This window comes from Arachis hypogaea, chromosome 14 (genome assembly GCF_003086295.3).
Source record: "Arachis hypogaea cultivar Tifrunner chromosome 14, arahy.Tifrunner.gnm2.J5K5, whole genome shotgun sequence".
NCBI lineage: Eukaryota > Viridiplantae > Streptophyta > Magnoliopsida > Fabales > Fabaceae > Arachis > Arachis hypogaea.
This window is the reverse complement of record NC_092049.1, coordinates 4,882,231-4,901,814: the sequence shown is the minus strand read 5'-3', so window position 1 is coordinate 4,901,814 and position 19,584 is coordinate 4,882,231. Positions and strand designations below refer to the sequence as shown.

Sequence of the window (19,584 nt, the reverse complement as noted above, 5' to 3'; positions counted from 1 at the left end):
CTCTACTACAGAAGCACCAACTTCCAACCCACTGAATTTACAATTTTGAAGAGTTTTTGAGCTGAAACCAATGGAAGTTTCAAGCCTTATGTGTCCAAATTCTTCAATTTAAATTTCGTGTCAAAACTCTTTTTAACCAATTAGATATGTAGCAAAAAGTGAGTTGCTCGCTGGATTTTGAAAACAGATTTTTAAAAGGCAGGGTTGTATTTCTAACCTCATAACTTTTTCATGTGGTATGATAATGATCTGAAATTTGATATTTTGAAAAACTGGAAGAGCCTTGCTTAAGGTTATAAATTTTGAAAAGGATTGGGTGAAAATTGAATTTTTAGTGAATTTAACAAATTTATTGCCCCTACTGTTTTTCTGCACTTTCTTAAAACAATGATAGCATCTTTTTTAATAGAGATAGTACAAGTTAAACTATGACCAAATTAGCTCAATACCAAGCCTTAGGTTCTAAAATAGTAGTATTATGACAACCAAGGAAGATTTAAGGTTAATGGGTGATGTGGAGGTATGTATAATTAGGCGGTAGTGCGGAGGTATGTATAGTTAGGCAGTGATGCAGATGTATGTTTTATAGTGTTGGTGATGTGGAGGCATAATAAAGAGAAAGAAAATGAGAAACCATGTACGAAAGAGATAATTGAAACGAATAATAAATTATGAAAAGTGTATGTTGAATGGGCCTTGTGCCAAACTGTTAATGCGAAAGTGTCCGCCTAACGGATAGCCTGAGATTGCTAATGCGGGAATGTTCGCCTAACTGATAGCACTGTAATGCACATTAAAATGTTATTATGATGAGGCCTAACTGACATAGTAAAGGAACCATATTCGGGGTTCACTCCGAGTAACGTTGGGTTGCGGGTAGACAACCGACGCATGAGTTTATGACCTGCGCTAGGAACAGGCATGCATCATCTTGTTTGCACATATGAACTTCCTATGAATTGTTTATTGCCATTTCCTAATTGTTTGTACTATCTACTTGTTGAATGTATATTTATACCTTGTATCTCTATGTTTGTTCTTTTTCTGTTTCACGACAACTTAGAGACAAAGACCCTAAGTTTTCCGTTTACCTTGCTGAGAACTCTAGGTTCTCACCCCACGGATCCTCTTCTCTTTCTTTCTCCCCCTCCCCAGATGGGATCGGCAGAGGAGTCCGTTGAGTTTCGGGTTTCGGTATATCGCCCACGTTTCGAACCCGGCAGACCGTACGTGTTCACTCTAGCTGAAGACCATTCCGGAGATTAACCTAGCTCACTTTTTACTCCTTTTGACGATTAATAGTATTACTTTTCCCTCGCTTTTGTAGTACTTTTAGAGGGGTAGGACCTCTTAGTAGTTGGTTCCAGTTTAGGAAACCCGTGTGAGGGTTGGGACTGACTTCCTCTTTTGTATCTGTATATAAAACTTGGAGTAGTACTCGGCTTTTGATAGATGACATGTATCTCTAAACTTAACTCATGTGTATATTTGTATATATGTATATATGTTATTTTCTGTTACCATGTATTTATCTGTGACATGGCTTCAAGAACTAACCTTGCGAGCAACTAAATGATATTTCACGATTAATGGTTTATTCACGCTAAGCCGATAAAGGCTTTTATTAATATTTGTTTACAAAATCTGAGCCTAGAGCTAAGTAGATCCTTATGACGAGTAACACCTGAACGTTTGGCATTGGTCATGACGAGTCAAAGGTTGGGGTGTTACAGTAACATGAACGTTTTAATGAATAAATATATCTCAGTCGAAGATTTTGGTGAATTGAATGTATGTAATTTTGAAGATTCGTGGCAGAGTGACTTTGGTTGATTGTATATGAGATATTTGTAGATCAATTAAGGATAATGATAAGTCGATAACTGAAACTTAATACGAAAGATTGAAAGTAGGAGAATAAAGATTATTGATAAAAGAAGAGATCGTTACCATGTTTTAACTTATAGGCTTATTTGTAATGCCATTTTAGGCTAGTTTGATACATGGATTTTGGAGTTGAACTATTAGAAGGTGAAATTGTCTGAGTTATAGTCTGTATGGCGGTATTGTTACTGGGGTTATTTTTATGAGATGATCTATAGTACTGCCTGACTTATTTTTGGTCGGCGTGACTATATTACATTGTATATGAAACTTGGCCCAGCAATATATGATAGAAATAATAGTGTTAGATATACTCAACTAAGGCCAATCGAAAATGAAATACAGACTGATAATTTAGTATAAAATGTAGCTTGTACATGGTTGATATATGAAATAGTAAGATTCATAAAAGTAAAGCTATATAGATTGATGTATGCCTTACAAGAGGTCGTATTATATTGAAAATAGAAGAAGTATATAAGCAACTTAGGTCATGCTTACAGATTGTTTTTCCGTAGTAACGGACTTGTCAATTTGATATGTTGATTTTATTTGCCTCATAATTGCCTTTCGAGTTAATTTTAGGTTTTTTGTTTTTGTATCATAAACAAATGTTTTAAACTTGTCGGTTAAAGCTAAGACTGAATCCCCTTATTCCAGAAGCAGAATAATTGAAAAAAAAAGGAAGAGCTTGAATAAAATGACATGGATTAACACCGAGTAATCAGAGCAGGATAGTTAATTATAGCAATAATAATAAAAATGAGAGAAATTCATTGCAAGTTGGCTTAGATTGTTTGGATTGTATATAATCGGGATCAATAAAATTAATTTATTTGATCACATGCTTGCATAGTTGTGCTAATTCAAAATTTTCAATGAAAATATGAGAACTGAAAAAAACTTTATATATAGCTCTAAAATTGTGTATCATTAGATAATGTTACCAGAGTATTTGGTAGAATTTATTTTTCTTGTTGATGGGTTTGGAGTGACTATTACGAGGGCCGTTATTTTCAAGGTGTGGTCATCACTGCTGTCATTGTTATACTAGAATTTCTCTACTCCTCTGTATCACTTTATTTGTTTTGGTTCAAGAACTTGATTAACTTTTGATTTTCTGCTTTCGGTGATTCTTTGGTCACCAATAGTTAGGCTACAGTAGGGGATTGAGGAGAATTGCTTTTCTGTTATTGATTAAAACCTGCAAAAGAGGCTAAATAATGGAATAGGAAAGATGATAGTGGAGTTAAGTAAATTCGGTCCTACGGTGAGCGCTAAATGTTCCTGTGTAGTAAGTTGGACTTGAGGTATAGCTCATCCTTTTTAGGGATTGGGCTCTCATTCGCTTGAAGTGGGAGAAGTATACGTCGACTTCAAGAGAAATGGCAGCGGCCGACACCTTCAAAGACACTCCGACACTTAAGTTAGTAATAGTAGAAGATGAGTATAATATTACTCAAAATGAATAGTATACCTTTTACATGTTTAGGGTTTGATTTTTATAGAATAAAATCTTCTTTAAAGATGTTGAGATATTAGCTTGATCTTTCAGCCATTATTTAAGTTTGGCCATTAATATTTAAGTTTGTTGTTGAGTGGGTTCCATTATTTAAGTTTCTTGTTGAGTAAATTGTTATCAGTTTCTCTCTAACCGAAGATTAGCCACGTTTATTATTGAATTTAGATTTCAATTTATAGACATAATTCAACTGTGTTATAACCACTAGATCACATATGTTTGGAAAAGATGGCACAGTAGTTAAGTTTACCAAATGGTAAAATGTTAGTGTTCCAATAATGATCAATATTTAGGGGTGATAACGGGGCGGGTAGGGACAGGTTTTTGTTCTACCCAATCTCACCTCTCTCTACAATAACCCGTATAGAATTTGTCCCGCTCTTATTTGTGAGTAGTAGAAAGTTGAATCTTAACCCGCCCCGTCTCTATCCGCTCTTATAATTATTAAAATTCAATAAATAAAATTAAATTTTAAAATTTATATAACTATCATCACATACATAGCATAAATTAAAATAAAATTTAAATATGATACAATATTATTAATCATTTTATTAATTATTTTACATATATTACACATTTAAAATTATATGTATTATATATATATATCGAGACAAGTGTTACTTAAATCCGATCTCGTCCTATCCCAACCAAAAATCCATCTCGATAAAACCCATCCCAGTGCAAGACGGATAATTATTTGCTGAATAGAAGTGAAGTGAATATTTGTAAATTTGAGTGGTGTTGTCATCTTTATCAATACTCCGTTTAGGTATGGAATTCCAAGGATAGATGACTTAAAATAGCGGTCAATTATTATATAAACATCAAATTGTGAATGAATAACCCAAGTAAAAAATAAATAAATCAAAGCTTAATGTGAAAAAAGAGAGTAATTCGTAGAAGAAAATGTAGTCATCATGATGCATCATTCTACAATAGTAGGAAAGGATGATGACGGAAAACTTATGAGCATGGAGAGCAGTCGATGAGCTATATATATTATAATTATTAGAATATTTTTTTTTTGTTTATGATAATTTTTATTCTACTAGATTAAGAATTAATTTATTATAAACTAAAATTTTATTTAAAAGTTTGTTATTGATGAATAGATAAAATTCAAATCCTTAATATTTATTTATGCAGATTAATTCAAGTTAATTATTATATTGAAAGGAAAAGTTTAGGGATTAGCAATTTTATTAAATTCTGATAAGTATGTAATCAGTAAAAAAAAAATAAGTAATCTACACGGATGGAATCTTACACCATTAAAAATATCATTGATAATTACTTAATAACTATAAATCACAAAACTTATTGCTTCTTATTGGAATATGTGATGCAATAGTAATGGATTAATGGGCCAGTTATTTTACCTCAAGGTTCTTTCTCCATCTTGTGAAGCTAGGGTGAATTTGTTTGTGATGATAATTGCGAGTCACTCACACCATAATCACTGGTCCCTTGTTCTACCTTTGTCTTTTCTTCAAAACCCTATCCATTCTCAACCCATATCACACCACATACAATGGTTTCAAAAATGGAAAATTATAACTCTTATCTATATTTTCTACCTTTTGCATGCTACCCTCTCAAACAAAACAACTACTGAATCACAATTCACACTTCACATAATTCCAAAAATTAAATTAAATATATAATTCCAACCACAGTAGTATTCCAATATAATAATAATAATAAAACAAGAAAAAAGAACGAAACATGTTGGTGAGTGGTGGAGGTGGTGGAGAATCCAGTGTTGATGCTGCTCCTCCTGAGGCGGAGCTACCAGAAGAGCTTGTGCGAGTTCTGCCGTTGGATCCATTCGAGCAGCTCGATTTGGCCCGCAAGATCACCTCCATTGCTCTCTCCACGCGCATCCACGCGCTACAGTCGGAGTCCTCCAACCTACGCGCCGAGCTCGCCGAGAGAGATACCCTCATCGCCGAATTGCAGTCTCAGGTGGACTCGCTGGCACACGCCGAACAAGATAAGGTTCGAATGGCTACTGAACCCGGTTCAATTCAATCTAACCATGCTTGGTTTTTCTAATTTTATTTTATTATATACAGGAGAGGTTGGTGAAAGAGAATGCTTCTCTTTCCAACACTGTGAGGAAGCTGAGCAGAGATGTCTCCAAGGTAAGAATTCTTCAAGTATATGTAATGTAGTGTGGGTGCTTCATGGACTAATTGCATGCTTATTCATGCAGTTGGAAGTTTTCAGAAGACGACTCATGCAATCCCTTCAAGAGGATGAAGAAAATTCTGTAGGTTACATTCTTCCTTCTACTTATTATTATAAGATGAAAACTTAGGTGCAGTCTACTTACTTCACATGAAGTTGATAGTTGAGAATCAGATAAAAATTTAGTCAAATCAGTCAAATTATCTAACCGCTTTCAATTATCAACTTTACATGAAGTCGACTGCACTTGAATTTCCACCTTATTATTATAAAAAATATTCAATAACTAAAAAGAACTAGCTAAAATTTATCTATAATAATTAATAAATATTAAATAAGACAAGTTATGACTATTTTTTATCTCCTTAGTAAAAATAAACTTATATAGTTGACTTTGACACATAAATAGTACTAGTAGCATCTTACTAAAAAATAGCATTCATGATATGTAGGGAGAAGGAGGTGCAGACATCGTTGGCAAATTGCACAGCCAAGCAAGTATGACTTCCACAACACAACCTGGAGGTAGGCCATTTAGAATTTTATTTTATAAAAGTTCGAATATAAATGATTATATCTCTAACTCCACGATACAGATGATGATAGTTCATCGATGGGACCTTCAAGAACATCTTCAATGAGAGTTGCAGAGGATGGCGTGTTAATATTAGGATCTGAAGCGAACACACCACACATAAGTCCGCCAGGTTCACCAAGTGCAAGAAGAACATCCTCAAAACCTGTGTCTCCGAGCAGCAGGCGCCAAGCCATGTCGTTCTCCACCTCACAACAAACAGGGAGAACAAGGGTGGATGGAAAGGAGTTCTTTCGCCAAGTCAGGTGATCATCACATCATGAATATTGCTGCATACTCTTGTTTTTTACTCATTAGCTTCTTTATGTTATAATGTTAGGAGCCGTTTGTCTTATGAGCAATTTGGTGCATTTTTATCAAATGTTAAGGAACTCAATTCTCATAAACAAACAAAAGAGGTAATTAACAACCAACCCTACTACCTTCATTTTCTATGTATTGCAAATTTGCAATGTATATAATAGTTAACTCACGTGTTGCAGGAGACATTGCAGAAAGCTGATGAGATATTTGGGCCTCAAAACAAGGACCTGTATGCTATCTTTGAGGGCTTGATCTCTCGCAATGTCCATTAACATATTATTCTTCTTTAATTTCATTTCCTCTAAGTTACAACATTTTGCCCTTGTAAATTACATTATTATTTTTCAATAATAAATTCAAATCTCCTCTATGTCGTTTAGTTTGATTTATAGTTATGCATGCTTAATTACTTTATTTAATGTTGTGTGTAGTTCAAATTATTTTACAAAATAGTGCTTAAATTTTGAAGGCCAAGTTTGTATTTGGCTCGATTTGATTGTATTAATAATAGACAAATACACATTGAAAATAAATTAACAATCATGTTTGTCCCCAACGTTTGGGGTAAGTTTTATTTGTATCCCTAATGTTTAAATTGTTCTATTTGTATCCTTAACGTTTATAAAAGTGATTCAATGTTATCCTACTATTATTTATACTAACAAATCAGATTATATTTTTCAATTATTCTCACTTGGATGTATTCATTCTCAATTAGGTCTCACTTAGATGTGTTCGATTTTAATATTATACCCACTATTTGTGTTTATATTCAATTATGTTCCTAAAAAAGTGAATTATGTAAATGTTGTAGGAATTAGTTTCAACATTTGATGAACTATTTTTCGGAGTAAATCATCGATTCTATCCCAAACATTTGTATTCTTACTTCAAGAAGAGATTTTTAAAACTCAAACTAAAGCGTTCATGATGTGTAATTGACGGTAGGATAACATTGAATAACTTTTACAAACGTTAGGGATACAAATATGACGATTTAAACGTTAGGGACACAAATAGGATTTACCCCAAACGTTGAGGACAAAAACGATACTTTACTCATTAAACCACACATGTATTTATACAAATTTTAGCCTTTTAATTTCCTCGCTAATATTAATTAAGCATGTTCCAAAATCCACACAGCTAACTATTAAACTAGACCATTTTTTGTACAAACTTGTTTTTATTTATTTTACTGAAATTTTTATTATGTCAATGCAAGTGAATTATTATTACTATTTTGTTGTTGAAAAACTAGAAAAAGAACAACGAATTTTGCTTGCGATAAGATGAGAGAAGAGAACGACGAACAACCATACACAAAAAATGGGGCGACATTTTGGGAACAAAAATAGGCGATGTTTTTAGTAATTAGGATTAACGTGTATGATGGATGACTTAGACAAGAAAATGTGTTTGGAATCCATTTCTCTTTTGTTTTCATTTTCATCTCTGTCTCTTATCTCTGTATTTTGTCCTTAATACCCCTGGCTTCTGCTCCTCCTCCTCCTCCTCGGCCGCCACCATGACTCTGAGCCATGAGCGGCGGGAATCACATCCTTCGCCGAGGTATCATCATCCTCATTTTGTTTTTGTTATTGTTCCCTTGCATGCATGCATGCATCTATTGCCACACATTTCTCATCTCATGCATCAACTTCATATGTTTGTGATATCATATAATTATTAGGGTAAAAACTCAGGTGAAGTCGAATTCACGTGAAGTTGATATCTGAGAACCGTTAGATGAAAATTTAGTCAAATCAGTCAAATCATCTAACGACTCTCAGGTGTCAACTTCACGTGAAGTCGAGTGCACCTGAGTTTCCACCAATTATTAGATAATTTAACATATTTAATTTGAGATAAATCTAGATTTTAACTATCATTTTTATATTAAAACGTGACATAATTTAACAAAATTTGTACTATATTAATGCATCTAATTCCAAGTTTTCAACCACATGTTATAATGTCTCATTGATATTTTATCATATACGGTTCATTAAACTTTGTTTGTTGCAAGCATCATAGCTTAGAGTTGTTTGTCCATTGTGTCACATTTATTTGTTCTTGTTTGAATGCTGACAAAGAAGATCATGTTTTGCATAGCAATGGCATCCACAGCCACAACAGCAATGGCAGTTTCGAGAAAAAGCCAACATTTGCAAAGCATTCTATTTCAATAAGATCAAGAAGACATAAACCCGGTTTCTCTGATTCCTTTTCAAGCATTGGTAAAAAAAAAAGAAACACTTGTGTATATTTTTCTTTCTTTTTTATGTTCTTCTTGGTTATGACATGATAATGGTTTCTTTCCTTTGCTACTACTATTGTGGTAATGGTGATAAACCAGACTTGAATGGATTAGACACTGAAGAAGGTGGTGGTGGAGGATGTTTAACAGATTACTCTACAAGCAGTGTAGGATCAAGAACACCTTCATCTTCAAGAGCAAGCACTTCTGATTCTGAGGCTCTACCAGGTAGTGGTGGTTCCAATGCTAACAACCAATGGCGTGGTTTCTTCAAGCTTCTCAAGAAAGGCTCACAGATGCCATTTCAACCATTTCACCCTCTTAAGAAGAATGTTCCTAAGTTAACTAGAAGGAAGAGTAAGAGGGTTAGAGAGGATCTCATTCCTTCTTCTTTTGACTCTGAGTTTGCCAACTTCAAATCTTCATGGAAGAATTTCACTCTCTCTGAACTCCAGGCTGCAACTGATGACTTCAGCCATGGTATGATTGTCTTATTTTTCATGCTAGTTTACTCGTTAAATCGGAAATGATTGTTGTTATTGGCAGATAATGTGATTGGGGAGGGAGGGTATGCAGAGGTATACTTAGGAAAATTGGAAGATGGAAACTTTGTTGCCATAAAGAAGCTTACAAGAGGGAACCAAGAAGAAATGACTGCAGATTTTTTGTCTGAGCTTGGAATCATAGTTCATGTGGACCATCCAAACATTGCTAGATTGATTGGATATGGTGTTGAAGGTGGAATGTTCCTTGTTCTTCAGCTCTCTCCACATGGCAGCTTATCATCCATACTTTATGGTATGCACTATATATGCATCTTTATTTATTACAACTTAACATTTTTGGTTTCTTACTACTTTGTTCATCATCAGGGCCTAGAGAGAAGCTCAATTGGAGTCTCAGATTTAAGATTATTTTGGGAACTGCCGAGGGACTTTGCTATCTTCATGAGGGATGTCAAAGAAGGATCATTCACAAGGATATCAAGGCTTCTAATATTCTTCTCTCTGAGACTTTTGAGCCTCAGGTCGAACATCAAAAATCATCACTATGTATTTGTGTATAAATATATGCGTGTGTTTTTAACTTGAGAATTTCTTCCTCTGATTCAATCTCCAGATATCTGATTTTGGCCTAGCAAAGTGGTTACCTGACCAATGGACTCACCATACTGTTTCCAAAGTAGAAGGCACATTCGGGTCTATACATTTATAACAAGTTTCTTAGTATATTCTTTGTAGATAGTACTGTACTTAACCCTTTGATTCTGATTTGTTGTCACTAACAGGTACCTTCCCCCTGAATTCTTCATGCATGGAATAGTAGATGAGAAAACTGATGTATATGCTTATGGTGTGCTATTATTGGAGCTAATCACTGGAAGACAAGCTTTGGATAGCTCACAAAAAAGTCTTATCATGTGGGTATGTAATTGTCCAAATAAGTGATTATAACATTGAAAACTAGCATAGTCTTGTGCTAAGTGAAAACTCGTGCAGTTAAATGATTTGACTAAATTGTCATCTAAGGTATGAAGTTCACATGACTCTTGTGCTAATAATGTTGCAGGCAAAGCCTTTGTTAATTGCAAACAACATCAAAGAGCTTGTTGATCCAGTTCTTGAAGACAATTATGATGAAGAGCAGATGGACCTTGTGATCTTAACAGCTTCTCAGTGTGTAGAACAATCCTCGGCTCAACGGCCTCTTATGAGCGAGGTGCTACAAATATTAAGAGGTGATGAAGAGAGCTTGAAGTGCATCAAAGAAAGACAAAAGTCAAAAATTCAAAGAACATACTCTGAAGAACTCTTGGATGCAGATGAATACAATTCTAAGCAAAAGAGCCAAAGAGCACGCCATATGGAGTTTATTCTAAGCAGTAACTCACCCACACAAGAAACGGAACAAAATTGATTATATAGTTTAGAGAAAAGTTTATGTTAGCCACTATTGTTGTGAATTCAAACGTGCCTTTATTAATCCTTCTTAATGTAAACCATTAATTAGTAGTGTAATTATTTTTATAATTCTGTATGATGAAAATATGTTGCCTTGAATCATACATTGTGCAATTTATTATGTATTTTGTTTTTATTCTTGAATTAGTAAGATAAACTTTTAACCTCTTTCCAATGATTCTAAGTCCAAATCTAAAAGTTGATTTTCACTTAATAAATGTTGGGTTTAATTAATTGTCACACACGAAAAATAGGGGTGGCAATGGATAGGGTATGTAGGGTTTGAACTCAACCCTAATTTTACCCGCAACCCTAATCTTACTTGCAGGTTGAGAAATACCCAACCCTAATTCTATTGCACTCAACCTGCGAGTTGACAAAAATGGAAGCCAATAGATTGTTAAAAATTGTATTTATATCTCATTAAATGAGAAATATGATTTATAAAAATAAATGAGTAAAATTTACAAATTTATAAATTTAGTTTAGCGACCAAGAAAATTTTGCACATGCTTAAGATCCTCAAACCGCACCCTATTCGACCGGATAGGGTTGAGACTCCAACCGCACCCTATCCGACCGGGTTTAACGAAAAAAATAAAAAATCATACCCATGGCTCTTAATTAGCTTTGGAAGTTATATCTTTTGATTCAACCTTTAAGCCATTTTAGCAAAATTCTATAATATTTATTTCTCTACTTATCTAATTGGTGTAGTAGTTTAGATCATTGATGAGGAATATAAAAAGACATGGCATGCAATGCAAGAAGAAAAAGCATAGGCCAAAATGAGTAGTAGGAGTAGTAGCAAGGTTAGGTGTTTAATATTATTAGCGTTAATAATCATGATTATTATGAACCATTGCTATGCTAGCATAATTGACCCTTCTAGGGTCAAAAGTATTTCATGGAAGCCAAGGTTTCTCCCATAACTCTCTACTTATCTTAATGCTTAATTATTTATTTATATTATTATAATTAGAATTGAAATGCAGAGCATTCATGTATGAAGGTTTCTTGAGCCAAGTAGAATGCCAGCACTTGATTTCCAAAGCAAAACCAAACCTCACAAGATCCACGGTTACTGATTTAGCCACCGGAGTGTCTCGCCTTTCTGCTCATAGAACAAGCCATGGCATGTTCATTCCCAGGAACAATGTAAATGTTACTATGTTATGTTATATATACACCTTGTTTTTCAAAATTAATTATATATTAAATGTATAGGATCCTATTGTTGGTGGTATTGAAGAGAAGATTTCAGCATGGACATTCCTTCCAAAAGGTATATATAGTGTTTATTTGGGCGTCATTATTTTGATAAAAAAAATCTTTTTTTTAATAAAAAAAGATTTTTTTAATTTTTTAACGTGTTTGTTAAATTTCTAATAGTAAAAGTAAAAACATTAGAATAATTAAAAAAAAAAACGTCTTTTTTGAGAAGTTGTAATTTACATTTTTTTTAAAAGATCTTTTTTCCTTAAAAAAAATGTTTTTCATGTAATAAATAAACAAAAAAGTACTTTTATATCGTTATACTCAAACATAATTGATAGATAAAAAAAATTTTTTACATGAGATATCCAAATATAAAATTATTTTTACTTTTTTATAAGATCTTTCAAAAAAAGATCTTTTTTTTAGAAGCTAAACAAGCTCATAATATAATCATTTTGGCTAATTATTTTTTACTTAACTATAGAATTTATTGTTGAATTTTCAGAAAACGGAGAAGCCATACAAGTATTAAGATATGAAGGTGGTGAGGGGTATGAAGCACACTTTGATTTCTTTCAAGATAAATTTCATATTCAAGCAAAGTCTGGAAACAGAATCGCCACAGTTCTCATGTATCTTAACGATGTCATCCAAGGGGGTGAAACACTTTTCCCTCTTGCTCAGGTTTAATTTAATTCATCTTCTAATAATAATATAATTAATTTAAGGTTAAAGTATATTTTTGTCTTAAAATTTAGCAAAAATTTTAAAAATATCCTTAAATTTTATTTTGTTTCAATTTTGTCCTAAAAGTTTTCGATTTGCATCAAATATACCCTTAACGGCTAAATTTTCAAAAAAATTAAGACCAATCTAACAATAATGCATGAAAACTATGCTTGATTTGCTTGTGTTGATGGTTGTTCTTATGAAATTGTTGTTAAATTGGTCTTAAATTTTTTGAAAAATTAGTCGTTCGGTGTATATTTGATGCAAATCAAAAACTTTTAGGACAAAATTGAAATAAAATAAAACTTAGGGATATTTTTGAAATTTTTGTCAAACTTCAGGGACAAAAAATATACTTTACCCTTAATTTAATTTAGTGTTTTTAATTTTGATTTTCACTTTGGTTATAGGATTATCCATTGCATAATGGAGCTTCTAAAACAAGTTATAATCACTCTACTGAATGTGCCAAAAGAGGATTAGCAGGTGATTATTCAAAGGTGAAAACTTTAACTTTATATGAAGTTGATAGTTGAGAGTCGTTAAATAATTTGACAGATCTGACTAAATTATCTTCTAATGGCTCTCAGCTATCAACTCCACATAAGTTAACTGCACCTGAGTTTATTTCCACCTTATTCAAATCAACAATTAACGCGTATTAGTTATTAAACTTGAAGATAACTTTAAGCATTATATGTAATAGTGAAACCAAGAAGAGGGGATGCAATTGTTTTCTTTGGAATCCATGTAAATGGAAGTGTAGATGGTAGGAGCCTCCATGAAGCATGCCCTGTGATCAAAGGTCAGAAGTGGTCAGCTGTTAAGTGGATTCATATGTATCCAATTCATGGCATCTGATCTAAATCCAAAAACTAAACTTGTTAATTAGACTTAGAAATAATGTTAATTGTTCTGAGCTTCCATAATCCACTATGTCTATTCTAGTATTCTGTATACACTTTTCATGTAATTCTATGTTTAATTAATAGTTAAAATTAAATGAAATTAGCATACTTTGATGTTTTAATCATAACAATCGATGTAGTATTTTCTTTATTAATAACATTTATTCAATAATAAAATTGTTTAAAAATTTAGAAGTGCATTTAAAAATAATTATTTTTTACTTAGCATATGAATCATCACCCAAAAAAATATATATAATTGGATGATTTATAAAAAACCCTCACAGGAAATTAATATTAAATTTATTAAAAATATGTACAGAAAAAATCAATTTTTATGTATTTACCTATATTTATATATTTTATGTATATTTAGAATTCCTAAATTTATTTTATACAAATGATTTATTTGATAGTTAATTTTTATATACATATATAGCAATGTAAATGTATAATTAATAGTGATATGCATAGAGATAATTATTAAAAATTAAAAATAAAATAATGACATTGAAGATGAAGAGAAAAAAAATTGCAAAAGACAAAATTGTCATAGTATAGGAAACGTTTTAAGTGCACTGGAAATATCAGTGTTCCAGTTATTTTAACTGTTGATCTGAATTATAAAAAATATATATAATATATATTAATTAAAATCAACGGTTAAAATAATTGGTACACCGATACTCCCCAGTGCATTTGAAATGCTTCCCATAGTATAATATATCCCATAGTATAATATAATAGTGGCATAGTAGGAGAAAAATACAAAAACAAATGGTGAATGGAGACTTGAAAAAGGAGACTAGGAGAGAGCAAATTGGTGTGGGGTTCAACTAAATTAAGCTTTCAAGTGTAACTTTAATGGAGAGAGGGTAACCCAAATAAAAGAAAAGAATAATGAATGAATGAATGAAGAAGAATGGTGTCAAATCATGGAGGGAATTGGAATGATGTGATGCCCCCATGTTTTGTGGTCCTTCACTTCCTACCATACACATTCATGCTCATTCTAAATATTTTGTTTTGGTAAATGCTATGATACTTAAAAAAGTAGTATTTATTTATCAAAAAAAGATTAAAATTTAATATTTAATTTAAAATATAAAAATATTTATTTTTAAAAAATTAAAATTTACTACAAAAAGATAAATTAGACAAAATTTAAACACCAACTCATATGCATCATAAAATTGACCTTTTGTTTTTCATATTTTTATAAAAGAATGATTATAATTCCTCTCTCACTTTCCTTGTGTTTAGAGATTGCTACTTCACATGAAGTGCATTGAATCTACATTAGAAAAACGAGTAAAGCATCGTTTTTGTCTCCAATATTTGGAGTAAATTCTATTTGTGTTCCTAACGTTTAAGTCGTCCTATTTGTATCCCTAACGTTTGTAAAAGTGATTCAATGTTATCCTGCCGTCAATTACACATCATGAGTGCTTTAGTTTGAGTTTTAAAGATCTCTTTTTGAAGTTAGAATACAAATGTTTGGGATAGAATGGATGATGTACTCCGAAAAATAGCTCATCTGTTGAAACTAATTCCTACAACATTTACATAATTCACTTTTCTAGGAATATAATTGAATCTAAACACAAATAGTTGGTATAATATTAAAATCGAACACATTCAAGTGAGACCTAATTGAGAATGAATACATTCAAGTAAAAATAATTGAAAAATATAATCTGATTTGTTAGTATAATTGATAGTAGGATAACATTGAATCACTTTTATAAACATTAAGGATACAAATAAAACGATTTAAACGTTAACGACACAAATAAAACTTACCACAAACGTTGGGGACAAAAACGATACTTTCCTCCTAGAAAAACACTAGTGTTAGAGTTTTATACTTCTATTTAACGCCATATTAGCAATCAAATATCAGAAATTCAACTAACCTAATTCCATAGGAATAACTTCAATTTGGACAAGTCACCAAAAAAACTTCAAGTTGGTGGATGGAGATGAGAGATTGGATTTTGTAGTGCTACTTCTGATCAAGGTCTTTGACTACCAGTCTCTATCAATATTTTCTTAGAATAGATGCTGTTTTTCCATAATATTGATTATTGAAGTCTATCTTTGATCATCTTAATAGTCTTTCCGTCTATTATTAATATGCAAAATTATATTAATTTTTTTTTTAATTTTGATAAATACAAATTACTTTTAAAAAATATTCTTAGATATTTTAAAAAGTATTTTTAATTTTTAAAAATTACAAATGTAAATACGTGATATTTTTTATCAAATACAAAAAATTTTACTACCAAACCTAATTCCATATTAATTGATTAATTAATTAAATATTGTTATAACATTGATATTCTTCGTAAAAATATAAAAAAACTTTTTATTGAAAAAAAAAGTGTCTTTTAACATTTTTAAAATTTGTGGGGTTCTAACTAACACTTTTTAATTTGAATATGGAAGCAAAAGTGGTGTTGGACTCGGACATGGGGAATACAGATGCTTCACAGCCATGTGGTGTCAGTAGAACAGAATTCGGACCATGCGAGTTCTCCATCAGTAAACGGACGGTTGGAATTGCGTTTGATATTCATTTCATAAAAAAATTGACAACAACAAACAATTCGGAAGGTCCGTTATTCATATTTGCCCAACCACAAGTCGGACCATGCAATTTTTTAAGCAAAATTTTAAAATCAAACAACTCGCATGGTCCGATTTGTGTACTCTAAGTTTTTTTAATTTTTTTAACAAAATTCGAACTCTCCGATCGGACAATTTTAAAAAACACCAAAAATTACCATATTAAAATATATCACTTATTTTACTTCTATATCAAAATCTTTTAGCCTCCAACAAAAGGTACCTGTTAGCAAAATTGTATTAGTTAACATAAATACATTTAATACTGATTAATGAGATTTTGCAATGAAAAAGATACGGTCCGAAAATATATTTTAGAAAAAGATTTACAGAAATATTTAAATTTAAATTTTAATCACTAATAGTACAAAAAAATTTATATAAATATTTAATTATATAATAATAAAAATAAAAATTTTAAATAAAAAAATAAATTATAATTTAAATAATATAATTTTTTTATATTCATTTAGCTGATTCTGCAATGAAACAAAGAAAAGAAAGAATGAAAGCGCAAATCCAGAGAGGAATAAAAACTGGGCACCCTCTTCTCTCAACCCTTTTTAAGACACCCATTATTATTACACAGAGTGGCAACATACCCAACATCACCACCAACCTCGGAGTTTGTTCCTCCCTCTCTCTCTCTCCAAATCCCCATTTCTTTGTTTCTGATTATTAACCAATAATTCCCTCAAAGCTCTAAACTTTAAGGCCAAAACTCTGTTGGGCTCGAATAACACCAACAAGTAGCTTTTTCATTTTTCTGTTTTCAAACTTGAAAGCCATGGACGTGGGTCAGATGCAGAGACAGTGGCTCGACTACACCAGATCCTTGTTCATCGAGGTAAAGATGAAATCTTTTCAACAAATTCGCAATTGTTTTTCGTTCTTATGTTTTTGGGGGGTTAGATGCTTTCCAAGTTCTGATTTTTATTCATCTTTGTTGCTGTGAGAGAAGGGTTTCTTGGATAATCAGTTTCTGCAACTTCAGCAGCTCCAAGACGAGAACAACCCTGAATTTGTTGTTGAAGTTGTGTCTCTCTTCTTTGATGATTCTGAGAGGCTTCTCAAAGATCTTAATTTTGCTCTGTCAGTGTCTCCTGAACTCAAAACAGAATGCCTCTTTGCTCTTCACACACAATTCATTGATGAATTTGAAAAATTTAATGATCTTCTGGTTTATTTTTTACTGGGCAGGGATCAGCAAGGTGTTGACTTCAAGAAAGTTGATGCTCATGTTCATCAGTTAAAGGGTAGCAGCTCAAGGTATCTGAAAATTTATTCAAATTTTACAACCCAATCAAAACAGAATCTTGAGAACTTATGGAAAAAAATTCCTCAATATAATTTTCTACATTTGTCAATATTTTTTTTTCTTTTGCACTTTAATCTGTGTTTTGTTTGGTTGTTGGACTGATAAATTGAAAGGGTGGGAGTAAGAAGGGTTTTGTGCAATACTTGTATAGTTAAGGTCACTTTCTGATTATTATTATTATTATTAAACCACATAAGAATGATTGTGCTGACACATATATTTGTATGTATGATGAACAGCATAGGAGCACAAAGGGTGAAAAATGCATGCATTGCTTTCCGCAACTTCTGTGAGGAACAGAATGTAGAAGCGTAAGTTAGTTACTAATATTACTCTTTGGTACTATTTGCTAGTAGTAACTTATTACAACAATGGCCATGCACAAATGTTTGACATGTGTAAAGAAATGGTTTTGATAAGGCCATTGGCTAAGGTTTTCTTAATAGTAGAAACCAGAAACTAACTACTCTACTTTTTATAGATTTTTTAACAGCACAATGAATGCATAGATAAGATAACTCCTTTATTTTTTCATTCAAAAGTTTCCACAAAGTCTTAATTTTTAATTACCTTAAGATAGTGGTTAGCAAAATTTCAAGATGTAAATAAAGAATTTTCTGCCCATGAATTTCTCTTTGAGATAACTTCTTTGGTAATTTTAAAGTTCTATACGGTAGTGTTTGGTGAAGAGACAGAGACAGAAAGACTAAAATCGAGAGACAGAGATTGAAATAAATCTTAGTATCTTTTTTTGTGCAAAGTGTAAGACAGAAATTAAAATAAGAATGAAACTCTAATTTAATTTGCACAAAGAATAAAATTGGAATTAATTAATTGAAATGAGGGTATTTTAGATATAAAATGTTATTAAAGTTTCAGTTTCATTTCTAAAAATTTTAGTCCTTCATGTCCATATTTTTTGGAGGTACTAAAATATTGAAATTTTGGGGACAGAGACAGAAATTTTAGTATCAGTCTCTGAACCAACAAATATGATACTGAATCTCAATCTTCCAGTCTCTGTCTCAATACCTCAAAACAAACGCTACCTATGAGTGAAATAATTTCTTTTTTGGTAATTTTTATGTTGTGCAGGTGCCTTAGATGTCTACAACAAGTGAAGCAAGAGTATTGCCTTGTCAAGAATAAGCTTGAAACACTTTTTAGGGTAATTAGTTAACTTAACTATGGAAATTAATAAGACTTAAGTTCTAGAACATTATTCACATTTCTCATCCTTTTTCTTTTTTCTTTTGCAGCTTGAGCAACAAATTGTTGCAGCTGGCGGATCAATCCCTATGATGGAACTGGGTTTCTAAGGGAGTGGATTATTATATTCTTGAAGATACTTTAATTGTGATCCTCTTCACCATTATTATTGTTAAATATTATCTTAGCTTGTATGGAATGAATTTCTATGAGGAGAAAAGCTACTTGGTGGTGTGTGTAATCAATCTATTGCATGTTTTGGAATGAATGAAGGTTATTTGATCATAGTTTCTTCTCTCTCTGCCCAATAGGAAGAAATTAAAGTGAAATTGTTGGTCAGACCAATTATTAATTGAAGATGTGATCATGGATCATGAATATGGTGCCACAAATGGGAAAGGATATATCTCCACCATGAATTTGATAAGGACAAGCAAATCAATTTCAATCATCGACAAAGGGGATGGAATAGTTAACATGTTTTCCACCACATCTTAGATCTCCTACACGTGTCTTTTGATTCTCTACGAATCATTACTTTTTCTTAAATAATAAGTTATCAGCAGAATTCAATATATTCTTTTAGAGAGTAAGTTTTTTTTTTTTTTTTTTATAAAAATTTAGATGATAAATCTATGAAAATAAACTATTTTTTATATATAAAATCGGAATGTTAATAAATCTATTTATAAATAAATTAGTGTTTGAATATTTTTGTTGTGTTAAATCTTAATTTTATTCATTTATAAGTTAATTTGTCAAGTAATAGTTTATTTTTTATATTATCATTATTGTTTAGATATTATTGAAAGAGATACATGAAAGTTAAACACACAATTTTACTATTAGATAA

At 31.7% G+C, this 19,584-nt stretch overlaps 4 protein-coding genes across 6 annotated transcripts; all 4 read left to right on the top strand.

The window, feature by feature from the left end:
• The first annotated feature begins 4,673 nt into the window (after positions 1 to 4,673).
• LOC112741110 (uncharacterized protein At4g15545) lies at positions 4,674 to 6,867 on the top strand. Its single transcript, XM_025789952.3, has 7 exons — positions 4,674 to 5,407; positions 5,485 to 5,553; positions 5,625 to 5,681; positions 6,052 to 6,124; positions 6,196 to 6,439; positions 6,514 to 6,592; positions 6,677 to 6,867. The coding sequence occupies exons 1-7, from the start codon at positions 5,135 to 5,137 to the stop codon at positions 6,767 to 6,769; spliced, it is 888 nt and encodes a 295-aa protein (XP_025645737.1). The 5' UTR covers positions 4,674 to 5,134; the 3' UTR covers positions 6,770 to 6,867.
• A 194-nt stretch (positions 6,868 to 7,061) lies between these two features.
• LOC112741109 (receptor-like cytosolic serine/threonine-protein kinase RBK2) lies at positions 7,062 to 10,893 on the top strand. Its single transcript, XM_025789951.2, has 8 exons — positions 7,062 to 8,069; positions 8,613 to 8,737; positions 8,857 to 9,237; positions 9,304 to 9,555; positions 9,630 to 9,784; positions 9,877 to 9,956; positions 10,046 to 10,181; positions 10,327 to 10,893. Exons 1-8 carry the CDS (start codon positions 8,026 to 8,028, stop codon positions 10,672 to 10,674), a joined length of 1,521 nt encoding a protein of 506 aa, XP_025645736.1. The 5' UTR covers positions 7,062 to 8,025; the 3' UTR covers positions 10,675 to 10,893.
• Positions 10,894 to 11,481: 588 nt separating this feature from the next.
• On the top strand, positions 11,482 to 13,681 carry LOC112740235 (probable prolyl 4-hydroxylase 4). Of its 3 annotated transcripts, none has more exons than XM_025789020.2 (6): positions 11,482 to 11,637; positions 11,731 to 11,876; positions 11,946 to 12,003; positions 12,442 to 12,620; positions 13,076 to 13,151; positions 13,372 to 13,681. In XM_025789020.2, the coding sequence occupies exons 2-6, from the start codon at positions 11,856 to 11,858 to the stop codon at positions 13,524 to 13,526; spliced, it is 489 nt and encodes a 162-aa protein (XP_025644805.1). In that variant the 5' UTR covers positions 11,482 to 11,637; positions 11,731 to 11,855; the 3' UTR covers positions 13,527 to 13,681. The 3 variants fall into 3 exon arrangements, with proteins under 3 accessions (XP_025644805.1, XP_025644803.1, XP_025644804.1); XM_025789018.2 differs by having other exon boundaries at positions 11,714 to 11,876; XM_025789019.2 differs by having other exon boundaries at positions 11,714 to 11,876; positions 13,076 to 13,165; positions 13,372 to 13,594.
• A 2,769-nt stretch (positions 13,682 to 16,450) lies between these two features.
• LOC112741108 (histidine-containing phosphotransfer protein 1) lies at positions 16,451 to 19,018 on the top strand. The gene is made up of 6 exons (XM_025789950.3): positions 16,451 to 17,051; positions 17,166 to 17,296; positions 17,405 to 17,473; positions 17,762 to 17,833; positions 18,618 to 18,690; positions 18,782 to 19,018. The coding sequence occupies exons 1-6, from the start codon at positions 16,992 to 16,994 to the stop codon at positions 18,839 to 18,841; spliced, it is 465 nt and encodes a 154-aa protein (XP_025645735.1). The 5' UTR covers positions 16,451 to 16,991; the 3' UTR covers positions 18,842 to 19,018.
• The last annotated feature ends 566 nt before the right edge of the window (positions 19,019 to 19,584 follow it).

What these genes read in the sequence shown, in the direction of transcription:
- LOC112741110 (XM_025789952.3), top strand. Translation starts at nt 5,135, where the DNA reads ATGTTGGTGAGTGGTGGAGGTGGTGGAGAATCCAGTGTTGATGCTGCT. An exon ending in TTCCACAACACAACCTGGAG is followed by an intron (nt 6,125 to 6,195) that starts GTAGGCCATTTA and finishes TCCACGATACAG; the next exon opens with ATGATGATAGTTCATCGATG. An exon ending in CTCATAAACAAACAAAAGAG is followed by an intron (nt 6,593 to 6,676) that starts GTAATTAACAAC and finishes CACGTGTTGCAG; the next exon opens with GAGACATTGCAGAAAGCTGA.
- LOC112741109 (XM_025789951.2), top strand. Translation starts at nt 8,026, where the DNA reads ATGACTCTGAGCCATGAGCGGCGGGAATCACATCCTTCGCCGAG. An exon ending in AAAGTAGAAGGCACATTCGG is followed by an intron (nt 9,957 to 10,045) that starts GTCTATACATTT and finishes TGTCACTAACAG; the next exon opens with GTACCTTCCCCCTGAATTCT. An exon ending in AAAAAAGTCTTATCATGTGG is followed by an intron (nt 10,182 to 10,326) that starts GTATGTAATTGT and finishes ATAATGTTGCAG; the next exon opens with GCAAAGCCTTTGTTAATTGC.
- LOC112740235 (XM_025789018.2), top strand. Translation starts at nt 11,507, where the DNA reads ATGAGTAGTAGGAGTAGTAGCAAGGTTAGGTGTTTAATATTATTAGCG. An exon ending in AGTATTTCATGGAAGCCAAG is followed by an intron (nt 11,638 to 11,713) that starts GTTTCTCCCATA and finishes ATTGAAATGCAG; the next exon opens with AGCATTCATGTATGAAGGTT. An exon ending in ATGGACATTCCTTCCAAAAG is followed by an intron (nt 12,004 to 12,441) that starts GTATATATAGTG and finishes TTGAATTTTCAG; the next exon opens with AAAACGGAGAAGCCATACAA.
- LOC112741108 (XM_025789950.3), top strand. Translation starts at nt 16,992, where the DNA reads ATGGACGTGGGTCAGATGCAGAGACAGTGGCTCGACTACACCAGATCC. An exon ending in TTAAAGGGTAGCAGCTCAAG is followed by an intron (nt 17,474 to 17,761) that starts GTATCTGAAAAT and finishes TATGATGAACAG; the next exon opens with CATAGGAGCACAAAGGGTGA. An exon ending in AGCTTGAAACACTTTTTAGG is followed by an intron (nt 18,691 to 18,781) that starts GTAATTAGTTAA and finishes TTTCTTTTGCAG; the next exon opens with CTTGAGCAACAAATTGTTGC.